The 21,211-nt window shown below is 37.1% G+C and overlaps 1 protein-coding gene across 3 annotated transcripts in view; it reads right to left on the bottom strand.

Annotated features, from left to right (window-relative positions):
* Positions 1-21,211, bottom strand: part of RELN (reelin) — a 528,909-nt gene that overhangs the window by 155,212 nt on the left and 352,486 nt on the right. For all 3 annotated transcript variants that reach the window (XM_082473379.1, XM_082473378.1, XM_082473380.1), the window contains exons 14-20: positions 19,999-20,207; positions 19,113-19,241; positions 18,292-18,401; positions 14,303-14,369; positions 5,711-5,944; positions 4,881-5,042; positions 263-499 (exon numbers count right to left, since the gene is read on the bottom strand). In XM_082473379.1, the coding sequence (XP_082329505.1) occupies positions 263-499; positions 4,881-5,042; positions 5,711-5,944; positions 14,303-14,369; positions 18,292-18,401; positions 19,113-19,241; positions 19,999-20,207 (1,148 nt within the window). The remainder of the gene's footprint in view (positions 1-262; positions 500-4,880; positions 5,043-5,710; positions 5,945-14,302; positions 14,370-18,291; positions 18,402-19,112; positions 19,242-19,998; positions 20,208-21,211) is intronic.

The following is a 21,211-nucleotide window of genomic DNA, read 5'->3' as shown; positions in this document are numbered from 1 at the left end:
TATATGTAATGGTGGGAAAATGAAAATTTGAGATGAATAGTGAAATTTTATATTTATTTAAATCTATCAGTGTTTTGTTGTTAGTCTTCTTTCCCAAGACAACTTACTTATAGACATAACAGCGACTTTTCAAATGGTTCATGTTCAGCTAATATTTGTCAACAAATGACTAAGTGCTGGATGGACTGGAAGATCATCTTTGGGTTTCAATCCTTAATGCAAATTGTAACAATAACAACAAGAACAAAGATGAAATCCTTACCAAAGGGTCCAGTCGTGGCCACAGTACGGCTGAACATTTCCAAGGTAGAATCCCAGAGATTGAGTGACCTCCACAAGATTGGTAAAGTCAAGACTAATGCTGTTGAAAAGTACAGATGTCATGATAATCTCATCAATAGCCCATACATCCTCTCCCTGGGAAGAATGATATGGTTGCCACCATCTGAACTGAATTCCAAGCTGTCTTGCATCATCTGGTAATTCTACAGAGATTATTCTAAAGGAGAAAATAGAAGTAAAAATTCAGATTACTTTGATTATCTTAAAATACAAACTTTTATAGCAGTATTTTTTTTCCTACAGTATAATATTTGAAAAAAATAATTCTCCCACTATGACAAACATTCTTGAGATTTCCAATTTCCTGTCTGACTCCAACAAAGTCTTCTCAACACATCTAAAACTGTGACTTTGCTTGCACTCAGCTGTTCTCAGAAAAGCTAACTCAATAAAACATAGTTGTCAATGTGGCAGGATTTGCCTAAGTCTGGTAAAGGCTCTTGGGCAGCTTGTTACACACATTATAGTTTTGGGCTGGTTGGAACCATGGCAATTCCTCATTCCCATGAGTTTAGCATACTGTGTGAGGTCACTTGCTGTGTCATGGTGGCTATGACAGTAAACCTGTATCTGACAAGTGGGGAAGAAAATTAAGAATAATATCTAATTTCCAGGAGCAATCATTGTACACAGCAGCAGGAACTATATATTAATTGCCACTGCAATGACATCTGCTTGAAAGCTCCATAAATCATAGTACCATGCTGCTCAAATCTGTACACAAGGTGAGATGTGAAACAAATGGCAAATGGAACATTTATCTCCATCAGTGTATGATCATACACCAGGAGAGGTGTTTGCAGTAAACGCACACTGAAGGGACTGAATCTTTTTCCTAGTGAGCAAAGAAAATCTCCCTAAGACAGGTGACTAGCTGGATAACTTAGAAATAAATTATTTAAAAACTTCAATGTCTAAGGCTGGATTTACTGAGAAATTAGATTGATTTTCATATTTGTATTATATTCATCTTTAGTTATTACACAAAGAAACATTAAATCACATCTTGAAAATGTAATTTTTTGCATACTGAAAGTTATTAAAAGTAATATCTATTTTTACTTTAAATAATCTGCACATGAAAATATGGGGTGGAATAACACAATTATCACCATTGATTATATAAACAGTAAAAAATTGGTAGGACTTTTTGTAATGTGAGAAAACATACATTTTAAATGATGAGAAATCAATGTTCAAATACAGAAATATAAATTAAAAAACATTTCTTAAACTAAAAAGACATAGCTATAACAGGTTTATGATTTTCTTAAGTACTTTCCATGATCTGCTGAATTTTTTTAACAAATGTGAGTTTATTAAAAGAAAAGTACTTATTAAATACTTAATTAAATTATTTCAGTAATTTTCACTTTAATTTTCTAAATATTTATTTATTAAATAATTAAATAATATTTATGTTAACATTATCAAATATATAATAAAATAAACTATATTCAAACTGGCTCAACAATGAAAACATCATGCATTAATTTAATAATTTAATTTGATTAGCATTATGTTATTAGAAGATTATAATTTTCTTTTAATATTAATAATTTTAAAAGCAGTTACTGTTCTCTCTGATGAAAATAAATATAATATTAAAAATTAACAACTGAGAAGTAGAATTTTTCGGGCAACTTTAAAGGAAAATAAAGTGCATATGTGTGTGAGAACAGTAACTGAAGTGACTAATATTTTCCCCAGCAGAGATGTGAAGACTGTGAGTCTGTAGTCAGCCTCTTGGGTTAAAGTCCGTACTTTGTCACCTCATGGTTGATAACTTTGCAGCTGCAGGGAAGGTATTTAACTTCTTTGTGCCTTAGCATCTTCATCTGTGAAACTGGGATAATAATATCCTGATGGCAAAGTCAGAGACTTTTTTCTATTTTTCACTATTGTATCTTAGCACCTAGAATAGTGTCTGGCATATAAAAAGAATAACTTCTTGCTGCATAGATGAAGTACATATTATCAGTATACCCTGACAGAGATTCAAACACAGAGGCACAAGGAGGTTAAAGATTTTCTTTTAGGTTAAGCAGCTTTTAACTGACAATGCCAGGGTATGGACCTAGGGAACATGGCTCTAGAGTCTGCGTCCTTTACCTCTACGTTTTATCTTGGAGTGGGGTGGGAGTCTCTGCTTTACCACTCTATGCATATTACAGTGGCTGGTTAGAATGGCTATGGAGCCATTTGATCAGAATATTCCTAGATGAGAACCCAGGGACTTAGGTCAACTTTCTGTCTCAAACTTCCTTTTTTGGATAGGTACTAAGCTCATGGATTTCCTGTAATCAAATACTATAATCAAGACAAAAATAAAATATAATTAGACTTCATAATAATTTTAGAATAAGAAACCAAGCCCCATAATTAAGAAAAATCTAGAATAATTTTAGTCTCACCAAAAATATATAGTTTTATATTAATAAGAATGCCAATTAGTTCACGAGGCAGTCTAGTCAGTTAGAATTAAAAGATTAACTTAGATATATTTACAGACTTTAACTTTTATAAATATCAAGCAGATAGAGTTCTTTCACTTACTGAGTGAATTATAGGTAAGGAAATTATTAGAAATCAGCTAGGAATAACAGTAGTTAGCCAACTAGCATATCTAATTTATGGATCACACTTCATTTTCGAACAACCATGGCAGAAAGGAACAATATGGAATTCACAGCAATTACAGACTGCAATTTATACTGAAGAAAACACAGCAAATGGCTAAAGGCATCAATAATTAACTGTCTCATGGAGAGTTTACATGGTTTGTACTATTTCTCATATAAAACATAATTTAGTGTCTAGAATATATCAAATTCTACTTCTGCCATGTCACCTTTCATTAATATTTATAGGAGAGAGCGGGAGGAGGGAAGAGTCTCTTGGACAGAGGCAATATATATAAAATGAAAGTGTTCTTGGTTCCACTACCACGTTCTCCTTTTAAAAAAATCTCCCCTCTGATCTTAATCTTTCAAGCTGTGCACATACCTAATGCTGAAAAGCCACCTTGGTGCTGCTTAGAAGAAAAATGTTGCTGTCAAATGGCAGACAAGATTAAATGTACCTTTGCAATAGTACATTAAATGTATAATTTCTTTTCATATCAACAAAGATTAATTAAATTTCATGCTACAAATTGATTACTGAATTTTGAAGCTGTCCATCCTTGTTAGAAAAAATTGTGTTTTGGGCCAATTTAACTTAGGACAATGATATTTTCTTCATGCTTTCATCATTTTTATTATCACCTTGATTTTTGCTTAATTTTCTTTTAATGCTTATTATGGAGAACCTATGAAATGTTTCTTTAGGATTCATATGTCTCTACTGAGTGAGAAAGTTGAGTTTAGTCTTATATTTACCCTTATAGGGAAAAGACTCAACACATCTGGTGCATTCTTAAATTTTACAACATATAGTATTTACCACTCGTAATAGTTAACTATTATCTGTTACATGCTACTTCATCTTCTAATGAAAATAAAGGTTCTCATCTATTTGCAAATACTTAAATGAAGGGATAGCTCTAGGCAGAATTTTAAAGTATATAAACTCTATCATCATTGCCCCTGTCCTTTTGCCATGGTGCCAGTGCACACTTCAGTGCCCAAAGTCCTCACTCTTTTTCACATCTTACCATGATCAACATGTATGTATGTCCAGGAAGGCAAACTGTATTAGCTCTTTATATCTGAAAGTGAATGTAAGTCAGAGTGATACCTCCTCTAGTGCTATTTTAACTTTCCCATCCTCCTCTTCTCCTGCTATTTTAAAGGAATTTCAGTGAGCAGGTCAATAAGTGTTCTAGAAAAGGAGAGGACTCTTTGGACTCTTCCGAAATTGTATCACAAATGGTGATTACCACTCTCCCAAAGTGAGGGATGGCCCTACTTCAAGTAAAACTTAAATCTCACAATTGTGACTATATATTATGAAATATATAAGCCAAAGAAAAATAGAAGTGGCCTGAAGAAAGGGCTTTAAATACAGCCTCCACTCCATCTTTGCCAGGGACTCTATACATGTTAGAAAAACTCCTTTATACTCATTAATTATATTATATGCAAATTTAAAAAACATATTGGTCATCAGATTTTATGAGTTATTATCTCATCTAATTTATTATAATGTATTATCATATATTGCTAAAAATATTTATCAATAGCATTTATAATTTAAAATTGTACCTAATTTATAATTAAAATCGTACCTAATAGTTTGCACTAGAGTTGAATAAGGAAGGTAGTGTTAGTTATTTTTCTGTTTCCTAGGTATCAAAATATTTCCCTTAGATGCACATTTCAGCATATGAGAATAAATTTCTTCAAATTACCAGAAGTCAGCAGGGCAAATGAATTACAAGAATGCAGCTTTCTAGTTTTTCATTGCAAGAGGCATCAACCTTTGTCCTCACCATCTCTCAATGCAAAAGCATCTGGACTCTTACACCACTTGAATGATGATTTCCCCAGGAAGGAGATATCACCCTTACCAATTTTTCCAAGTGCTTTCCAACATACCTGGGCTCATGATAGTTGAGATATGAATAATGCTCCAAGAGTTTCCAAGTTATCCCATTATCATAAGAATAATGCAATAAAACACCTTCACCAGGCTGGTCAGGGGCTTTGCATGTGCTCAGAACAGACTTGCTCCCCAGCCTCAACGTGAACTGGAGAAACCTAGAAATGAATTGTCTATAATTAGTGTGCATAAACATTTTAAATCATAACATTCATTTTGGCTTTTAAAGAATTTTGAACAAATTTAAATAAACTACTCAAAAGCTGTAGGTTTCCACTCATCTCTCTTCTATAAAATGTAGTAAGTAATTTCACTGTGAGATGTATGAATATATGTAGAAGATGAGGTCACTGCATGTGTTTTGTAGACAGATATATCTATACAAATATAACGGTATGTTTATACATATTTGTATACTACATACTTGTGTACATACAGTTAAAACGCCAATCATTCTTTTGCTGCATTATTTATTAAGCACTGGGGGAAGGAAAGATGTAGAGTAAATCTAATCAGCCTCTGCAAGCTGTCAAATAAATAAAACTACATAAATAATTAACTAGCCCTTGGCTTAAGGACAGTTTTGATGCTAACAGTTCATATTTTTAAAAATCTAGTCAGTCATTAGTATCTTAACGTCATCAGTGAGCCTTTTAATTTATTAAAAACTAGGGCAAATTAACTCTATATAAACTATAAGCTTCCTCTCATCCTGGTTGAAAATCAGAAGATATATATTAGTAAAAAAGAAAAAAATTGAAAATTAATAGATCTGAATTCAATTGTTATCTTGTTTCTGTATGTATTCCACCCTGCTTTAACTCACCTGGATTGTGAGCTGTCAAGGAAAGATGTAATTAGCTGACGCCTCCCATCTTTGTTGAAAACCAGGGCCTTACCACTGGTCAAGACACCACAGCCAAAGCTGACTTCAGCACCACGGATAGAGTAAAAGTTATGGTAAGAGGAGAGCCTGGAACTGCCAAAGCTTTCAGAAATAAACATTGGGAATGTCTGGGATGCCATCTCACAAGCTGGGCCAGAAAATCCAGGGTCACACCTGAAAAAGAAACCATGATATTAAATCTTAAACTGTTGGCCCTTTCAGGAATTCCTTTATCTACTTTGGGGATTAGGGAGTCCAGAGGCCAGGACTGGATTGAATGGTAAGCAAGGCTCATTCGTCTTTGGAGAATACTGAATGTGAAGACTTGATATGGGAGAAGTAATTGTAAATATCCCAAAAGAATACAGCCTTTGCACAGTCCTGCTGTAAAAAAAAGCTTATGATTAAAACAATAATTCAGCACTCACCTTCAATCAATGCCAGTAATTTATCTGCAAATGCATCTATGCTTGTGCACATTTCCAATTTAAAATCTTTATAAAAGGTATATTATATGTATATAATTTTATTCACAATGATGTTCATTAAATTTGTAAAAGAAACAACATAAACAAAATACTTCTATAAGATATCTAGAATAAATTTCCTTTAAGAACACATGTAAAAATACACATTATGTTTTTGACAGTAATTACTGGAAATATTTGGAAAAGATTGGAAACTAGATTGGCATTATAAAGGGAATGTATACACCCTTGACCTAGATAGATGGATGTCCTTAGCAGAACTGTGTTGTCTCTCAGTGGAATTCCACATTAGCGGTGCTTCAAGAAAAAGAAACACACACACACACACACACACACACACACACACACACACACACACCCCAGCCTGCCTGCTGCCATGTAAGGATGTGCTGTATTTATGTTAGCTGACTAGAATATATATGGAGCTCCCTGAGTCTTCTATCAGTGAGAAAACTCATCACAGATGACTTAATAATTGAATATCAGAATCTTTCTATATTTTAAGGAGTTTGCTCATCAGGAATTAGTTTCAAATTCTTTATTTTTACTGCACTATTTCTTTCTCACTATATTTACTATGTTTCCCATTATAAAATTAAATTGGTGTCTTTTTGGGTGGGTGGCAGGGTTCTCATCTAAGCATTCAAAACTTTCTAAAATTTGAAGCAAGTCTTTTATTTTTATTTATTTATTTTTAATTTTTAATTTTTTATTGAAGTACAGTTGATTTATAATGTGTTAGTTTCTGGTATACAGTGAAGTGATTCAGTTATACATACGTATATTCTTTTTCATATTCTTTTCCATTATGGTTTATTACAAGATATTGAATATAGCTCCCTGTGTTATACAATAGGTCCTTGTTGTTTATCTATTATATATATAGTAGTGTGTATCTGCTAATTCCAAACTCCTAATTTATCCTTCTACCACCCCTTTTCCCCTTTGGTAACCACAAGTTTGTTTTCTATGTCTGTGAGTCTGTGAAACAAGCCTTTTATAAAGCAGGTGTACCGATGAAGTGATATTATGGCACAACTCATACGGTTACTTCTTTAGCACTAGTGCAGAAACTGGGATCTATGCTGGCCTCACAGAGGGTCCATGGAGTGTGTGAATGTCCTGAAATCAAATGCCAAATTTTATGTGTATTGGATATTCTTGGGGGGGGGTTATAGTTATCACCATTTTATCAAAAAGGTTGCACCCTAAAATGCCAAGAACTACTGTAGCATGAAGTTGAGGTTGTCTTGGCGTTAGGGATGGGAGTGGGAAAGAAAACCAATATTTACAGAGCAGGTAAATAAGCCTCAAACAGTTCACTTCTTTCACATGTTACCCCCTTGACTTAGGCCAACTCTGAAGAGCCAAGCAGTTTCTAAAAAGGATAAAAAGTCAGCTAAAGAGGACACATTTTAACATTCGAAAACAATATAGTTTACCATGGCCACAAATTGGAATTAATGTCCCCCAATAACACTATCTATTGCCAGAGTGCTTTTCAGGGCAAATGCATATCTGTGTATTAAATGCGTCTTCTTCAGCCTACTGACTGGGGGAAACTGGTGATCATTTAAAGAAGACTCACACTGGAGTCAGTTCCCATTTTGAAAGTATACTTTTAAACAAAAGTTACATAAATGGGATAAAATGCTGGTAAGGATTCCACTCATATACATTTATAATACCTTTTGTAGCCTTTATTTTGCAGCAAAATTGTAGGCTGGCACACACGGGGGATTTCAGGAATGACCAGAGGCTCTTCTGATTCCAGATATGTCCCCTACTGGTTCATCTACCCACCCTTAAATGCGGCACTATGGTCACCCTGCATGTCAGGGAAAAAGGCTCCATTGTTAAGACACATGGATAACACTTGTGTAGGAAGGTTTCTAATACTCTCTGTCCTTCTCACTAGCATCTCTAACAGAAATGAGCTTAACAGGATGATAAGTTGTCAGTTTAGAAGATCAGGCCTGGGGATTGTACACAGGCAAGAAAGTGTTAGAAAGCAGGAAAGGTGGAATCCTGTTACCAAACAATGGTAGTGACTAAGGGAGCGAAATGGGGAGAAAAAGAGCTGCAGAGGCCAAATTCAAGGATCTGTTTAAAGGAAATAAGTGGTACTGAATATGAATTATGTTTCTGTGGAATTCTGCTCAAAATTGAAAGGTGTATATTGCTGGAAAAAGAGGTAGTGGCCAAACATTTAGCCCAGTCGCAAATGAACAAAGCCAATGAATATTACATCAAACTTTGTCACAAATAGGGAAAAAACTAAAGCTCCAACTGGTGACAGTATTTTGCAAAACCTCAGCAGGAAGGAAAGGCCATTATTATTCAGGATAACGTAGAGTATCAAAAAAAAAAGATGCCCAAAAGGCATAAAACTGCCATTCAGATTTCTGTTTGCATCCATCGTGGGTGACACAGATGGTTGCCTAACAAAATCATTTAATGCTAACAGAGATATTGTACACAAAATAATGAAGTACAAAGTATAACTGTTATAATTATAGATAGGTATTTTAGAAATAGCACTTTCTATTTTCATTAATAAAAGCAGTTGTCATATTAGATAATTTGTTTTCAAAACTTTTCAGGACAACTTCAGGAATTACAAAAATGTCTGGCTTCTCTGTGTTAATTTCATTTGAAATGCACTAAACAAGAGAATGATCTGGTTATGGATAATGAATGAAGATAAACTTGAGGCAAACACCAGCTGATGTTTCATAGATCTAACGAGTCAGTGTTTCTGGGTGGGAGCTGGTGGTTTTATTAAAAAGGGCAGAGATGCTTATTCTATTTTGAGATACAAGTGGGAACTTTTCAATTCTTTATGTACATTTCCATTATAAACATTTCCATTGGGCAGAGCGATATCTCTGTTAACCAAATTCATTGAAATACAGTTAAAAAGTTAACCTGAGGCTCAAGATGGCAGAGTGAGAGGACGTGGACCTCACCTCCCCCCGCCCACAAACACATCAAAAATATACCTACATGTGGAACAATTCTCATGGAAAACTAACCAGAAACCGGCAGAAGAACTCCTATACAGCCAAGGCTGCAAAGAAAGATGGCCATGTAACCAGGTAGGTTGGGAAAAAAAGGCATCAGTTTGGGACCTGTACCTCTGGGAGGGGTCTAAGAGGAAAGGAAGGACTGCATGGCTGGACCCTCACCCTGGAAAGTGAGCCACAGGCTGGGCGTCCCAGTCCTGGGGTCCTACATGGAGGAGACAAGCCCCCGTGGCTGCTGGGAGAACAGCTGGGGCAGACAGAAGGGCTGGAGAAGCCTAGACTCCACTCGCAAGGAACACGCGGGTGCTGGCTTGCCAACAGACAGGGCAGAGCAAGGTCTGGACCAGCGGCTGCTACCTCGCCGTGCTCCCCAATCCAGGCTAGGTGAACAGTCTGGTCCTGCCCACTCCACATCACAGCTTGGCATTGGATCTAGAGCTGCCAGGTCCTGGGAGAAAACTTGATATAGGGGCACAGGAGCAGCCGGGGGGGCCTGGGGTTTGGGTGGGGCAGTGCAGCTTACTCTGGCAGCACCATGAAAGCAGCACAGACCCCTGATGGCAGTGCAGCTGCTGAAGCCCCTGCGACTGGCTTCCAGCCAAGCAAATGCTCCAGCCCTGCCCACGCCGTGCCACAGCCTGGTGCTCGATCTGGGGAAGACAGGTCCTGGGAGAAAACTCGATCTAGGGACAAAGAGGAGGTTTGGGGGCTTGGGGTGTGGTCCACATGGGGCGGTGGCAGCCATTGTTGGCGCTTACACACCCCAGAAGCAACCCAGACCTCTGATGGCAGCTCAGCCGCTTCAATTCCAGCAACCACAAGCACCGACCTCCAGTCCCAGCTGAGCAAACTCTCTGGCTCCGCTCACTCCATGCCACAACGTTGCACTAGATCTAGGAAATGACAACAGGCAAAGGATGCAAACTTGGGTTGCATCTGAGCAGAGCTGCAGATACCTACACAAGCAGCACATCAGACTTCTGTAAGCGCAGTATCCTCCCTTACTTCAGCACTCTCCTCCACTGGGGCAAAGGCCCCAGTGCCAGGAGAAGGCATAACGCACACTTAAAGGGAACAGAGCCAGCTGGAGCCCAACCCTCAGGTCTTCCCCTCCAGCAACTCTGGAGCAGACCCCACCCCTGACATGGCTCCAACACTCATGGAGCAGAGAGGAAGTCCTGCCTCACACCTTGCACAGGCTCTAGCTCCTCCAGCATCAACCACACCCCCTATCAAGGTGATAGTGGCCAGCAGACCCTGAGGAAAGACGTGGCTGGCATCCACGTCAAATCCAGTCCTCACACCAAAGACACTGGGCACAGGCAGTCTACATGGGGATGCTCTCACATAAAAACACCTCCTTAGGCTTCCCTGGTGGCTCAGTGGTTAAGAATCCACCTGCCAATGCAGGGGACACAGGTTCGAGCCCTGGTCCGGGATGATCCCACGTCGCGGAGCAACTAAGCCCGTGCACCACAACTACTGAGCCCGCGTGCCACAACTACTGAAACCTGCGCACCTAGAGCCTGTGCTCCACAAGAAGAGAAGCCACCGCAATGAGAAGCCCATGCACTGCAACAAAGAGTAGCCCCCACTCACCGCAACTAGAGAAAGCCCAGGCAGAGCAATGAAGACCCAGTGCAGCCAAAAAAAAAAAAAAAAAAAAACACCCTTCAAGGCCACAATAGATAACTGTTTCACCTAAATTCATAAAGACAGAGAAAGTTAAGTAAAACGAAAAGGCAGAGTAACTACTCCCAATTGAAAGAGCAAGAGAAAACCCCTGAAAAAATAATGGAACAGAGATAATTGGTCTGCCAGACACAGATTCAAAAATTTGGTAATAGAGACTTCCCTGGCGGTCCAGTGGTTAAGACTCTGCGCTTCCAATGTAGAGGGTGCGGATTCAATCCCTGGTCATGGAACTAAGATCCAACGTGCCACGTGGCACGGCCAAAAACAATTTATAAAAGACAAGAAAATTCTTAAAAGTCAAATCACAACTCTCACGTTGTGCATTTAAAAAAAAAGTTGGTAATATAAATGCTAACTGAATTAAGAAAGACTATCAATATAAATGCAGATCATCTTAACAAGGAACTAGAAACTATAGTTTCAAAAGCTATAGTTTCAAAAACTATAGTTATCAAAAACAGATAACTATAGTTATCAAAAACAGATAATTCAATTTCTGAGATAAAAAACACTCTAGAAGCAATGAATAGCCAAATAAATAATACAGAAGAATGCATAAATGGTCTGGAAGATAGAATAAAGGAAATTAATCAGAACAGCAGACAGAAAAACAAATGAAAAAAATGAAAGCAACATATGAGATCTATGGGATAATATAAAACATGCCAACATATGCATAATGGGTTCCAGAAGGAGAAGAGAGAAAGAAGGAGATCAAAAATGTATTTGAAGAAATTATGGCTGAAAACGTCCCCACCCTAAAGAAGGAAACATACTCAGGTGCAGGAAGCACAGAGGGTCCCAAACAAGATGAACCCAAAGAGACCCACACTAAGACATATAATAAAAATGGCAAAAGTTGAAGATAGAGAATTCTAAAGGCAGCAAGAGAAATACAGTCATACACAAGGGAAACCCTATAAGGCTATCGGCTGATTTCTCTGCAGAAACTTTTCAGGCCAGAAGGGAGTGGCATGGTATATTCAAAGTCCTGAAAGGGAGAATCTGCAACCTAGGATACTCTACCCAGCAAGATTATCATTTTAAACAGAAGGAGAGACAAAGAACTTCTCAGAGAAGCAAAAACTAAAAGAATTCAGCAATACTAAACCTACCCTAAAATAAATGTTGAAGGGTCTCCTCTAAATGGAAAAAGAAGCAAGAACCTATAGGAAAGGGAAAATCCCAATAGGAAAGGAAAATATACAGTGAGGACTGAAGATCACTTAAATAAGCCAGTATGTAGATTAAAAAACAGAAAAATTATAAAAGCAACCATAACTACAATAAACAGTAGTTTATTGGGATAAGCATGAAGATGTAAACAATGACAGCCAAAACACAAAATGTGGGTGAGGAGAGTAAAAAATGTAGGTTTTTTCTTTTTTTTTTTTTTTTTTTAAATGTAGGTTTTTAAGAATGTATTTGAACTTAAATTATCAGTTTAAAGCAAGTAGATATAATTATGGGTCAACATATATGAACCCACAAATAAAACATATAAAAGAGATACACAAAAATCAAAAAGAAATTCAAGCATACTACAAAAGAAAATCATCAAGCTACAATAGGAAAAACAAAAAGAAAAAGAAATGAACAAAGAAGAACTATAAAAACAATTGGAAAACAAGAAATAAAATGGCAATAAGTACATACCTATCAATAATTTTGGAGAGGATGTGGAGAAAAGGGAACTCTTGTACACTTTTGGTGGGAATGTAAATTGGTGCAGCTACTTGGAAAAGAGTACGGAGGTTCCTTAAAAAACTAAAAACAGAACTACCATATGATCCAACAATTCCACTCCTGGGTATATATCCGGAAAAAACAAAAACTCTAATTCGAAAAGATACGTGCACCCCAGTGTTCATAGCAGTACTATTTATAATAGCCAAGATATAGAAGCAACCCAAGTGCCCATTAACAGATGATTTACATTAGAGGATGTGGTATATATAATATATAAAATGGACTATTACTCAGCCATAAAGAAGAATGAAATGCTGCCATTTGCAGCAATGTGGATGGACCTAGAGAATATTATGCTTTTTGAAATAAGTCAGAAAGAGAAAAACAAATACTATATGATATCACTTATATTTGGAATCTAAAAAATAATACAAATTAATGTATATAGCAAAACAGAAACAGATTCACAGACACAGAAAACAAACTTGTGGTTATGGAAGGGGAGAGGGAGAGGAGAGAAACAAATTAGCGGTAGGGGATTAACAGATACAAACTACTGTATATAAAATAGATAAGCAACAAAGATTTACTGTATAGCACAGGGAAGTATATAACCTATAAAGAAATATAACCTGCAAAAATACTAAATCACTATGATGTACACCTGAAACTAACACAATATTGTAAAGCAAGTATACTTCAATTAAATAACAAAGTTAACCTGACACTCTAATCTCAGTGGTGACCAATGTCTTGTCTCATACATATAATTTCTAAATGATCAGGCTCAAAGCACTTTTATGATTTTTCCATTAATTACTTAACTGGTTAATTAATTAATGACTCTTTTTTGTTTCAAGGACAAGAAGAGAGACTAGATGATCCATTGTTGAAAACTTATCTGTGTAACAAAGACTGTGGTTTCAGTAATTCTCAGGATATCTTATAATTAAATATTATAGGGGAATGACATAATGACTATCCATTCTTGCTATAAATAAATGTAATGCAATGCTCTGATGGTGACTAGATATTAAACTGTTTATGTGTAATTTCATACTTCATATTCTACATCATTATTATATAAAATTCTTTACATATCATTTTGAAGACTCAAAAGATTTTCAAAAGTAAGCAAGATTTGAAGTTACATTTAAAGATGAATTTTCTTATCAAATCTGTTAATTTGGCCCACTCCAGTTTCCTTGAACATTGGGTCTATGGGTCATTATTGATTTTTATAATTCATTTACAAAGCATGCCAGGAATTAAAATATGACTCATGAACACTAGACCAAGTTTATGGGGAAATACCATATTGAAGAAACTAAAGATGGAAAAGGCAGCCATCAAGCTATGAAGAATTCAAATTTGTTCACAAATTTCCATGAAGTATGCTACGTTTGTTCACAATTTAGCCTAATAGAAAATTTATTTATTAAGCAACTTCCACTTACAAAATACATTTAATATTCTATTACACTTAAATTCCATTTGGAGTATGCTACTTTCAGTCTTGCAAAGACCTTAAAAGCCTAAAAAGGAAATTAAAACAAACTAATATGACCCGTGGTTTCAGTATATAAAGCACATATCAAAAAAGAGAAGTATAGATATTACTCAGAACTGCTTACTTGCAACCATGTCGAGTGCACTGTCCTCTGCCAGAACAGAATTTGAGACACGATGGACCAACATAAACTGCAGGGCAAAAGAGAGCATGTGAAAGATGGCAAAATCACTGGAAAGACGACCAAGAACACCATCAGCATGTGAAACAATTTTGTGAAGCAATACCCATGAAACCTCGTTCCTTGTATGTATGTTGTGCACAGGAATCCAGATGACATATAGAGTGCTGCGTGACAAGGTAAGTGCTTAGTTACAAATCTGCCAGAACTCTTTTAACCTAAATAATCCTTTCAAGATTTTAATATTTCATAGCAGAGAAAGTAGGACCATATGATTTGGGTTCCTTAATGGAGTCTCTTCAGCTAACATGATTTCAGGCAGAATATTAGTGCTTCTGTTTTGAACTCTCCACAAAATTTATATTCTTCAGGTGGAAAATAAAGAATTTAGAAAGGATCAGTTTGATATATCAAAAAATAAATAGATTATAATTTAATTAAAAAAACTATAATTTCATTTTCATCTGAGGAAAATCTATACCACTGCAGATGATTGTTATATGTATTTCTAAACATTAATTCATCCTTCCTGAAGTGGGGAGTTAAAATCTGTGGTTGAGCATAAAGTCTTCTCTATAATACAGACCTTTTTTTAAATGGTGGGCTTGACTGATAATGATATTACAAACCTAAATTCTAACCTTGGGAATGCTGAGAAAAGGGCCCCTGACTGTCGAATGGCAGGTTCTGAGATACTCAGACTCAAATACATTTAAAGATATTAAACCTTTTGATAATCAGCACAATCAGTAACACACCAAATAGTGTGAAAGTGGGACAAACCAATGAGGAATTAGAGACGCAATGGTTACTGAGACCTCACGTATTCAATTTCAGGCATAAACAAATTTACTATTCATTATCATTTTCTTCTCTGTCTTGTAATCACATCAAAAGAGTTAAGCAATTTTATTTTTTAAAAAAACTTTCCTGTGGTCTATGCTTCTACAAGCATTTAATCCCTGGAAGTCAATTAACAGGTGCAGCTGTTAGGGAAATGAGAGCTAATGAGATGCAAAGCAGGCCAGTGGAAAAACTCTTTCTCAAGGAAACTGTTGGTTTAGGAAGAGATTAGATAGCTGGCTCAGTTGTTCAAAAGGTATTGGTTTTAGGTGTCAAAAAACCCTGGATTCAAATTCTGGCTTCACCTGGGAAACTGTGGCTAAGTGATTTATCCTGTCTAAGCCTCGGTGTCCCTATTCTTTAAAGTGGGATAATACTCCTTGAGGAAAGAATAAACTAAATGTCATGCCTGGAACCTGGCACTATATGGTTATGATCATCTCATACTGGAGTCAAGTATCCTTCGTCACCTTCCTGCCCCACCTGCTTTGCTGGCTCCACTGGACACCGAGTGCTGAGGGATCAGAAAGGGGCTTCATCCTTCTTTAACACGGAAGAGTGTGTGGATTGCTTTCCCAGCCCTCTTGATTTTATGGCTGCTGTAGGATTTGCTCTAAGCCCTGTAAGCGGTTCATTGCATTCTGCGGGGCTGCCCTCTTAGTGTACCAATGTCATACATCAAAAAGTCCCCATCGGGCTTCTCTGGTGGCACAGTGGTTCAGAGTCTGCCTGCTAACGCGGGGGGCACGGGTTCGGGTCCTGGTCTGGCAGGATCCCACGTGCCGCGGGACGGCTGGGCCCGTGAGCCACAGCTGCTGAGCCTGCGTGTCTGGAGCCTGTGCCCCGCGGCGGGAGGGGCTGCGATGGTGAGGGGCCCGCGCAGCGCGATGAAGAGTGACCTCAAGCACCGCGATGAAGCCCCCGCTTGCCGCAACTGGAGAGGGCCCTCGCACGAAACGAAGACCCAACACAGCCAAAAATAAATAAATAAATAAATAAATAAGTAGCTATAAAAAAAAAAAAAAGTCCCCATCATTAAAAAAACTCAACAGTAGAATAAGACTTTCCAAGTCAATGAAAGAACTGGAAATAATTTTGTTGTCATCTTTCCCTGCTAATGATGAAGTCATTAGGACTTGCAGTATGAGTAAATTTACAGGCTCTGTTTTTCTAAGAGTGTGGAAAAGATAGTTTTCTTCACTATTATCATTAATGCAATCAAGTTTAAAAAATTAAAAAGTGGTAATAAACATACTGGGCTCTAGGATCTTCCATTTTGCTAAGAATTTCAGGATAATTTCCAATATTGATCTGTTTTTTTCTGTTTGTTTTCTTTGATATAATTCTGAAATTCCATAATGAAATGGAGGAGACTTCAAGGGTTCTTTGGCAAGTTGACACACATTTCCCTTGGGAAGGAGTGACAGTGTGTCCTCCTCTTGCCTTTCGAAGAAACCAGAGAGCAGGTTCTGCTTCTGCGAAAGCCTCACGTATAGAATAATATCAGAATTTAAGAGATTCTGCCTCTAGTTCTGAATTCGACCCTCACTCCTAACCATGCCTATTCCATGTATTTTTATCTTTTCTCATTCTACTCACAGCTTGATGTTCGGCACTCAGGATGTTATAGCAAACACTTTCTGAATTAGAATCATGTTGTATTAGCCTTCTTTAGGAAATTTAGATATTCTTTTCACAGGCTTATATGACTTCATTTGTGCTCTTAGTTTCCTTATATGCTTTATTTCATTATTGATTTTCCAATTTCTTTTATGATTTTTTAAAGTAATCTAAGTTCATTATAGGACCATTGAAAAGTATGACAGCAGGAAAATGTCATCCATATCCCATAATCCAGAGGCACATACTCATTCCCCAGAGCTAATTAACAGGTGTAGTAATTCAAATACTATGCAAAATAGTCTATCAATGGAGAAATTCCATTTTAACAAATTCATCCTTAGACATTTTTGCAAATACACTATGTTTGTGTCCATATGTTTATATCCATACAGCTCATATGGTCTTTGAATTCTGGGTCTTTTATTGGTCTTCTTTGAATACAGATTGTTTAAAAAATTTACATTGGCTCATCAGCAAATTATCTTGCCTGAAGTTACTCCTGAGTTTCAAGAATGTAAAACTTCTTGAATTATGTATCAATTTTTAAATTTTCAAAAATAACAAAAATATTATTAAGAGATGGAAAATCAGCATGAAACAACGGCGTAGGCTTTTCCTACTTTATAAAATGGACACAAGTCAGTGGCTATACTACTAAATTTGCCTAAGTATTGATATTTTGTCCTTCCTTCCTTCCCTCTACTTCATTGTAGTATAACTCTTCAGTCAGATTTATATACTCTCAGAAAATAGGGAATCTATGAATCTGCCTGTGATGAGAATTATTAAGAGTTGGCTATTAATAAAAAATATATGAAATTTATGGTCATGCACTCCAATAGATTAAATATTATCTGTTCTCATGTGCACTTGTCATAAGTGATATTGGCTTTAATGTAATGCAACATTATTTATCAACAATTCACTTAAAAATTAAAGATAACATAGGATATTTTATGCATTTCTGAATTTTCCTTTTATACTGTTTTCTGAAAAAGAGGTAAAAGTTTCACTTCAGAAGTTTCATTTTAGAGATGATGTTTCCTGATGTGTGGTGTCTGCATCTACAGGAGAAGCATTCCAGATGTTGTGGTAGTTACTAAGAGAAGAATGGGTCTTATTTTAATACATGCAGGATGGTATGTATGTTAATTTTGTATAAAACATTCAGGGAAAATGTCAGGATATCCCTTGTCATCAACTGCAAGTCTGAGTTTCACGACTTTATGCATTTTAAAATAATGTATGTTGAAACATTCTAGCCTCTAATATTGCTGACTCCACTGTCTTTTTTTCTGATTGTGCATCCCTGGGCTTCTAACGGAATGCAAAGGAGAAAGGGAAGAAAGGGCATTTAATGAATCGCGAGACCATGACTTAGAAGGGTGATTAAGTCTGTGCAGATGAACAAAAGCACAGAAAGATGCTACATCAATGGCATGTGATTATGACAGACATAAACTAACCATTATCAATTGCCCACATGTTTCCAAGGATCGGTCCCGTTTGTCTCCAGCAAATTCTGGTATCCCGGGTTAGTGCTGCGTTAGGAAGGGGAATCGTTATTCGGTTCCATCTGCAAGAAATTTAGCACAAAAGAGCTTCTTAGCACAAAACAGCTTCACATCCATGTTCACAACTTTTGAATCTATTTTACATGCTTTTGATGTTCTAGTCTCTGTATGCTTGAGAGAGCACTTAAGTTTGGTAATGAACTCTTTAAATTCACCTGTGGAGTTTGTTGATCTATTTATCTAGTACTTATCCCGTAAAGTGGCAAGTATTTTACATAGTCATCTTTAATTCTCTTAACAGTCCTTAAGGGGGGGTCAATCATTGTCCTTAATTTACGTGGAAAGAAGTGGAAAGTTAGAGTAAATAGCATTACACAAGTATCAATAGCCGGCAGAACCAGGATTTGAGCCCAGGTTCAATTCCAAAGCTTGACCTTCTTCCACTTGTGTACGCTGCATCTTTTCTTAAGTAAGTATTTTGGCAATAAGCCTTTTGGCAGTAACTGTAGGGTCACCGTATAGAATTTAAATTTATGTAATCCAAAATATAAAAGCCAAATACCTAAAGAATGAATGACTCTATAAATTGTGATCTTGCATCAGATTTACCAAAGTTACTGCCTTTTTTAAAAATGAGATCACTACTAAATCAGCTGAAAAAGAGAAGGCAGCTTCCTTACCTATTATGCCAAAAACACTAATCTCAGGCTTACTCATCGACTTTGAGCCTGCAACATGGATTCTGATCTCTTGCTACGTTAGAATGCACTCACCCACTGTAGTTTTCCGAGGAGTAGATCGTGCTGTGGGGAAGGTGGGGTCCGGCACAGATCTCAGGCAAACATTCAGTGTGGAGCAGGGACCAGGAACGCCCATGGTTGGTAGAAAACTCTAAGCTGACACTGATAACACCAGACCAAGCACAACAAAAAAGGGGCAAAGATAACAAATGTAATGAAATGACTCATCTCTGGCAAGGTACATTAAACATCTGTAGAACTATTGTAAAAATTTTTAAGATGCTGTTTCCAAAGTGATTGTTTTCCCCTCTGCTGAAGTCTGACCAGCTTTCAAAGGGCAAGCAGTTAAATTACTGCTATAGAAACAAAATATGTTTTAAAGACAGCAAATGGGAATTTGAGTTTGTGATCCTGAATCTGATAGATGGCAAGGCAATTACCATGTCTCACACTGCCGCTTCATCCTGTGAATGTCAGACTGACAAAATCCTTAGAAAGGACAAGGGCAACACTTCAGCGAGTGAAACCGAGAAGTCATAGCTCTTGAAGTGCTAATTGATTTCTGTGCCTATTATTATGGGGTCACTAACCAACTAGGGTCAAGCTTTTCTTTGGTTGTTTCTTCTGCTCTCTCAGCAATCTGTCGGAATGGATGGCTGCCACAGCTCCTCCAAACACCTCTGATACCTAAGACCAAGCTCTTAGAATAAAGCCATTTCTAATCAAAATCTATCTAATCATACTCTACATATTAACTGAAGAACTTTTTTCTTCCTTTGAGGGAAAGTGTGTATTTTGTTAATGGATATTTTATTAAAAATTCAGCTGAAAACCTACTGAGAAGTTGCTCTGATTTAATAGCCAAGTCCACGTGTTCATTGTTAATTTGTCCACAGGCGCACAGAATGCGGCTTCCTACCTGTTCCCAGGTTGCTGTGTTCCACATCCCAGATTAATGGAAAACTGTATCATGTGAGACATTGTAGAAGGGAGAACAGGTAAGACGTGGAAAAAATCTATGGCCCAGACATTCCTATTATGTCCTTGATGGTTCTTTTGTCTGAGACAAAATCTGGTAGCAGGAGTCTGAAGTTCAGGATTGATGACTACAGACACCAAAGATGGAACCTTCAAAACAAAGGAAACCAAAATCACTCATAACCTTCCCTACGGCAGTCTGTGAATTCTCCTAAATTCAATCTTGCAATTACTACGTACATAACTGCCACTGATTAAGCACCAAGCAATATCCTGTATATTCCATTTGTTATTTCATGTAGAAGATGCTGTCCTCATGGGGCACTCATCTAAGTCACTCAGAATTCCTCCTTTGCAGACACCTGGAACTCCCTGTGTGTGACTGATCAGGCCCTCTCTACCTGAAGATAAACTGGTTTAAGGTCTTTAAAAGTTATCAAAGCATAGGTATCCATTTTATCTACCTTAGCACAAGATAAAGGCAACTTGACATTTACATTTCATCATCAGTCTTCTTTAAAGCGTACTGTATAATATGAATTCTTTGCCAAACTAGGTATTCTGAAAATAGGACTCTAAGCAGAAACAGCAGAGCAAAGAGTTAATCCACGATAACGGACGTATTGATTTGGTCTGAGGCATGCAGCCGACCAGGGCAGGTGTGACCCTACCTAGTCACAGCTGGAAGAGTGGTCCGTTATGAAATCCCAAATGGTATAACTTGGGTGACCGTAGCGTGTGGAGTGTACTGGACACTTTCTTTGGTTGTTCCCTATTCTAGCCGTGATGTTTATCTCCTGTCTTCCTAACTGAAGCTACGAGATGCTAGAGGCTGGCTGTGTTCAAGCTTTTTAAAGTCCCGAAGGTGCCATCAACGTGGAGGGAAGGCTAACTAACAATGAATGTGTGAGTGTACTCTCAGCACAAATACATCTACTATTAGAAAAGGATAATTTTATACCACATGATAAGCATCACATAATTTTGAAGATGTTTGCAAATAACCAGAGCCAACATCTGTCCTAAATCCAAAGGGCAAATCTCTGGCTCCAAAGACTCAATCTCTGGCTCAAATTATCAAAGAAAAAAGCAAAGGTAATAACAATCTGTACTTTTACAATGTCTTCTGCCTAGGAAACCTCAAATGCTAAATT

Source organism: Balaenoptera physalus (assembly GCF_965194825.1).
Source record: "Balaenoptera physalus genome assembly, chromosome: 8".
Taxonomy (NCBI): Eukaryota; Metazoa; Chordata; class Mammalia; order Artiodactyla; family Balaenopteridae; genus Balaenoptera; species Balaenoptera physalus.
Note: the sequence above shows the minus strand (reverse complement) of the source record. Positions and strands in the feature narration are given on the sequence as shown.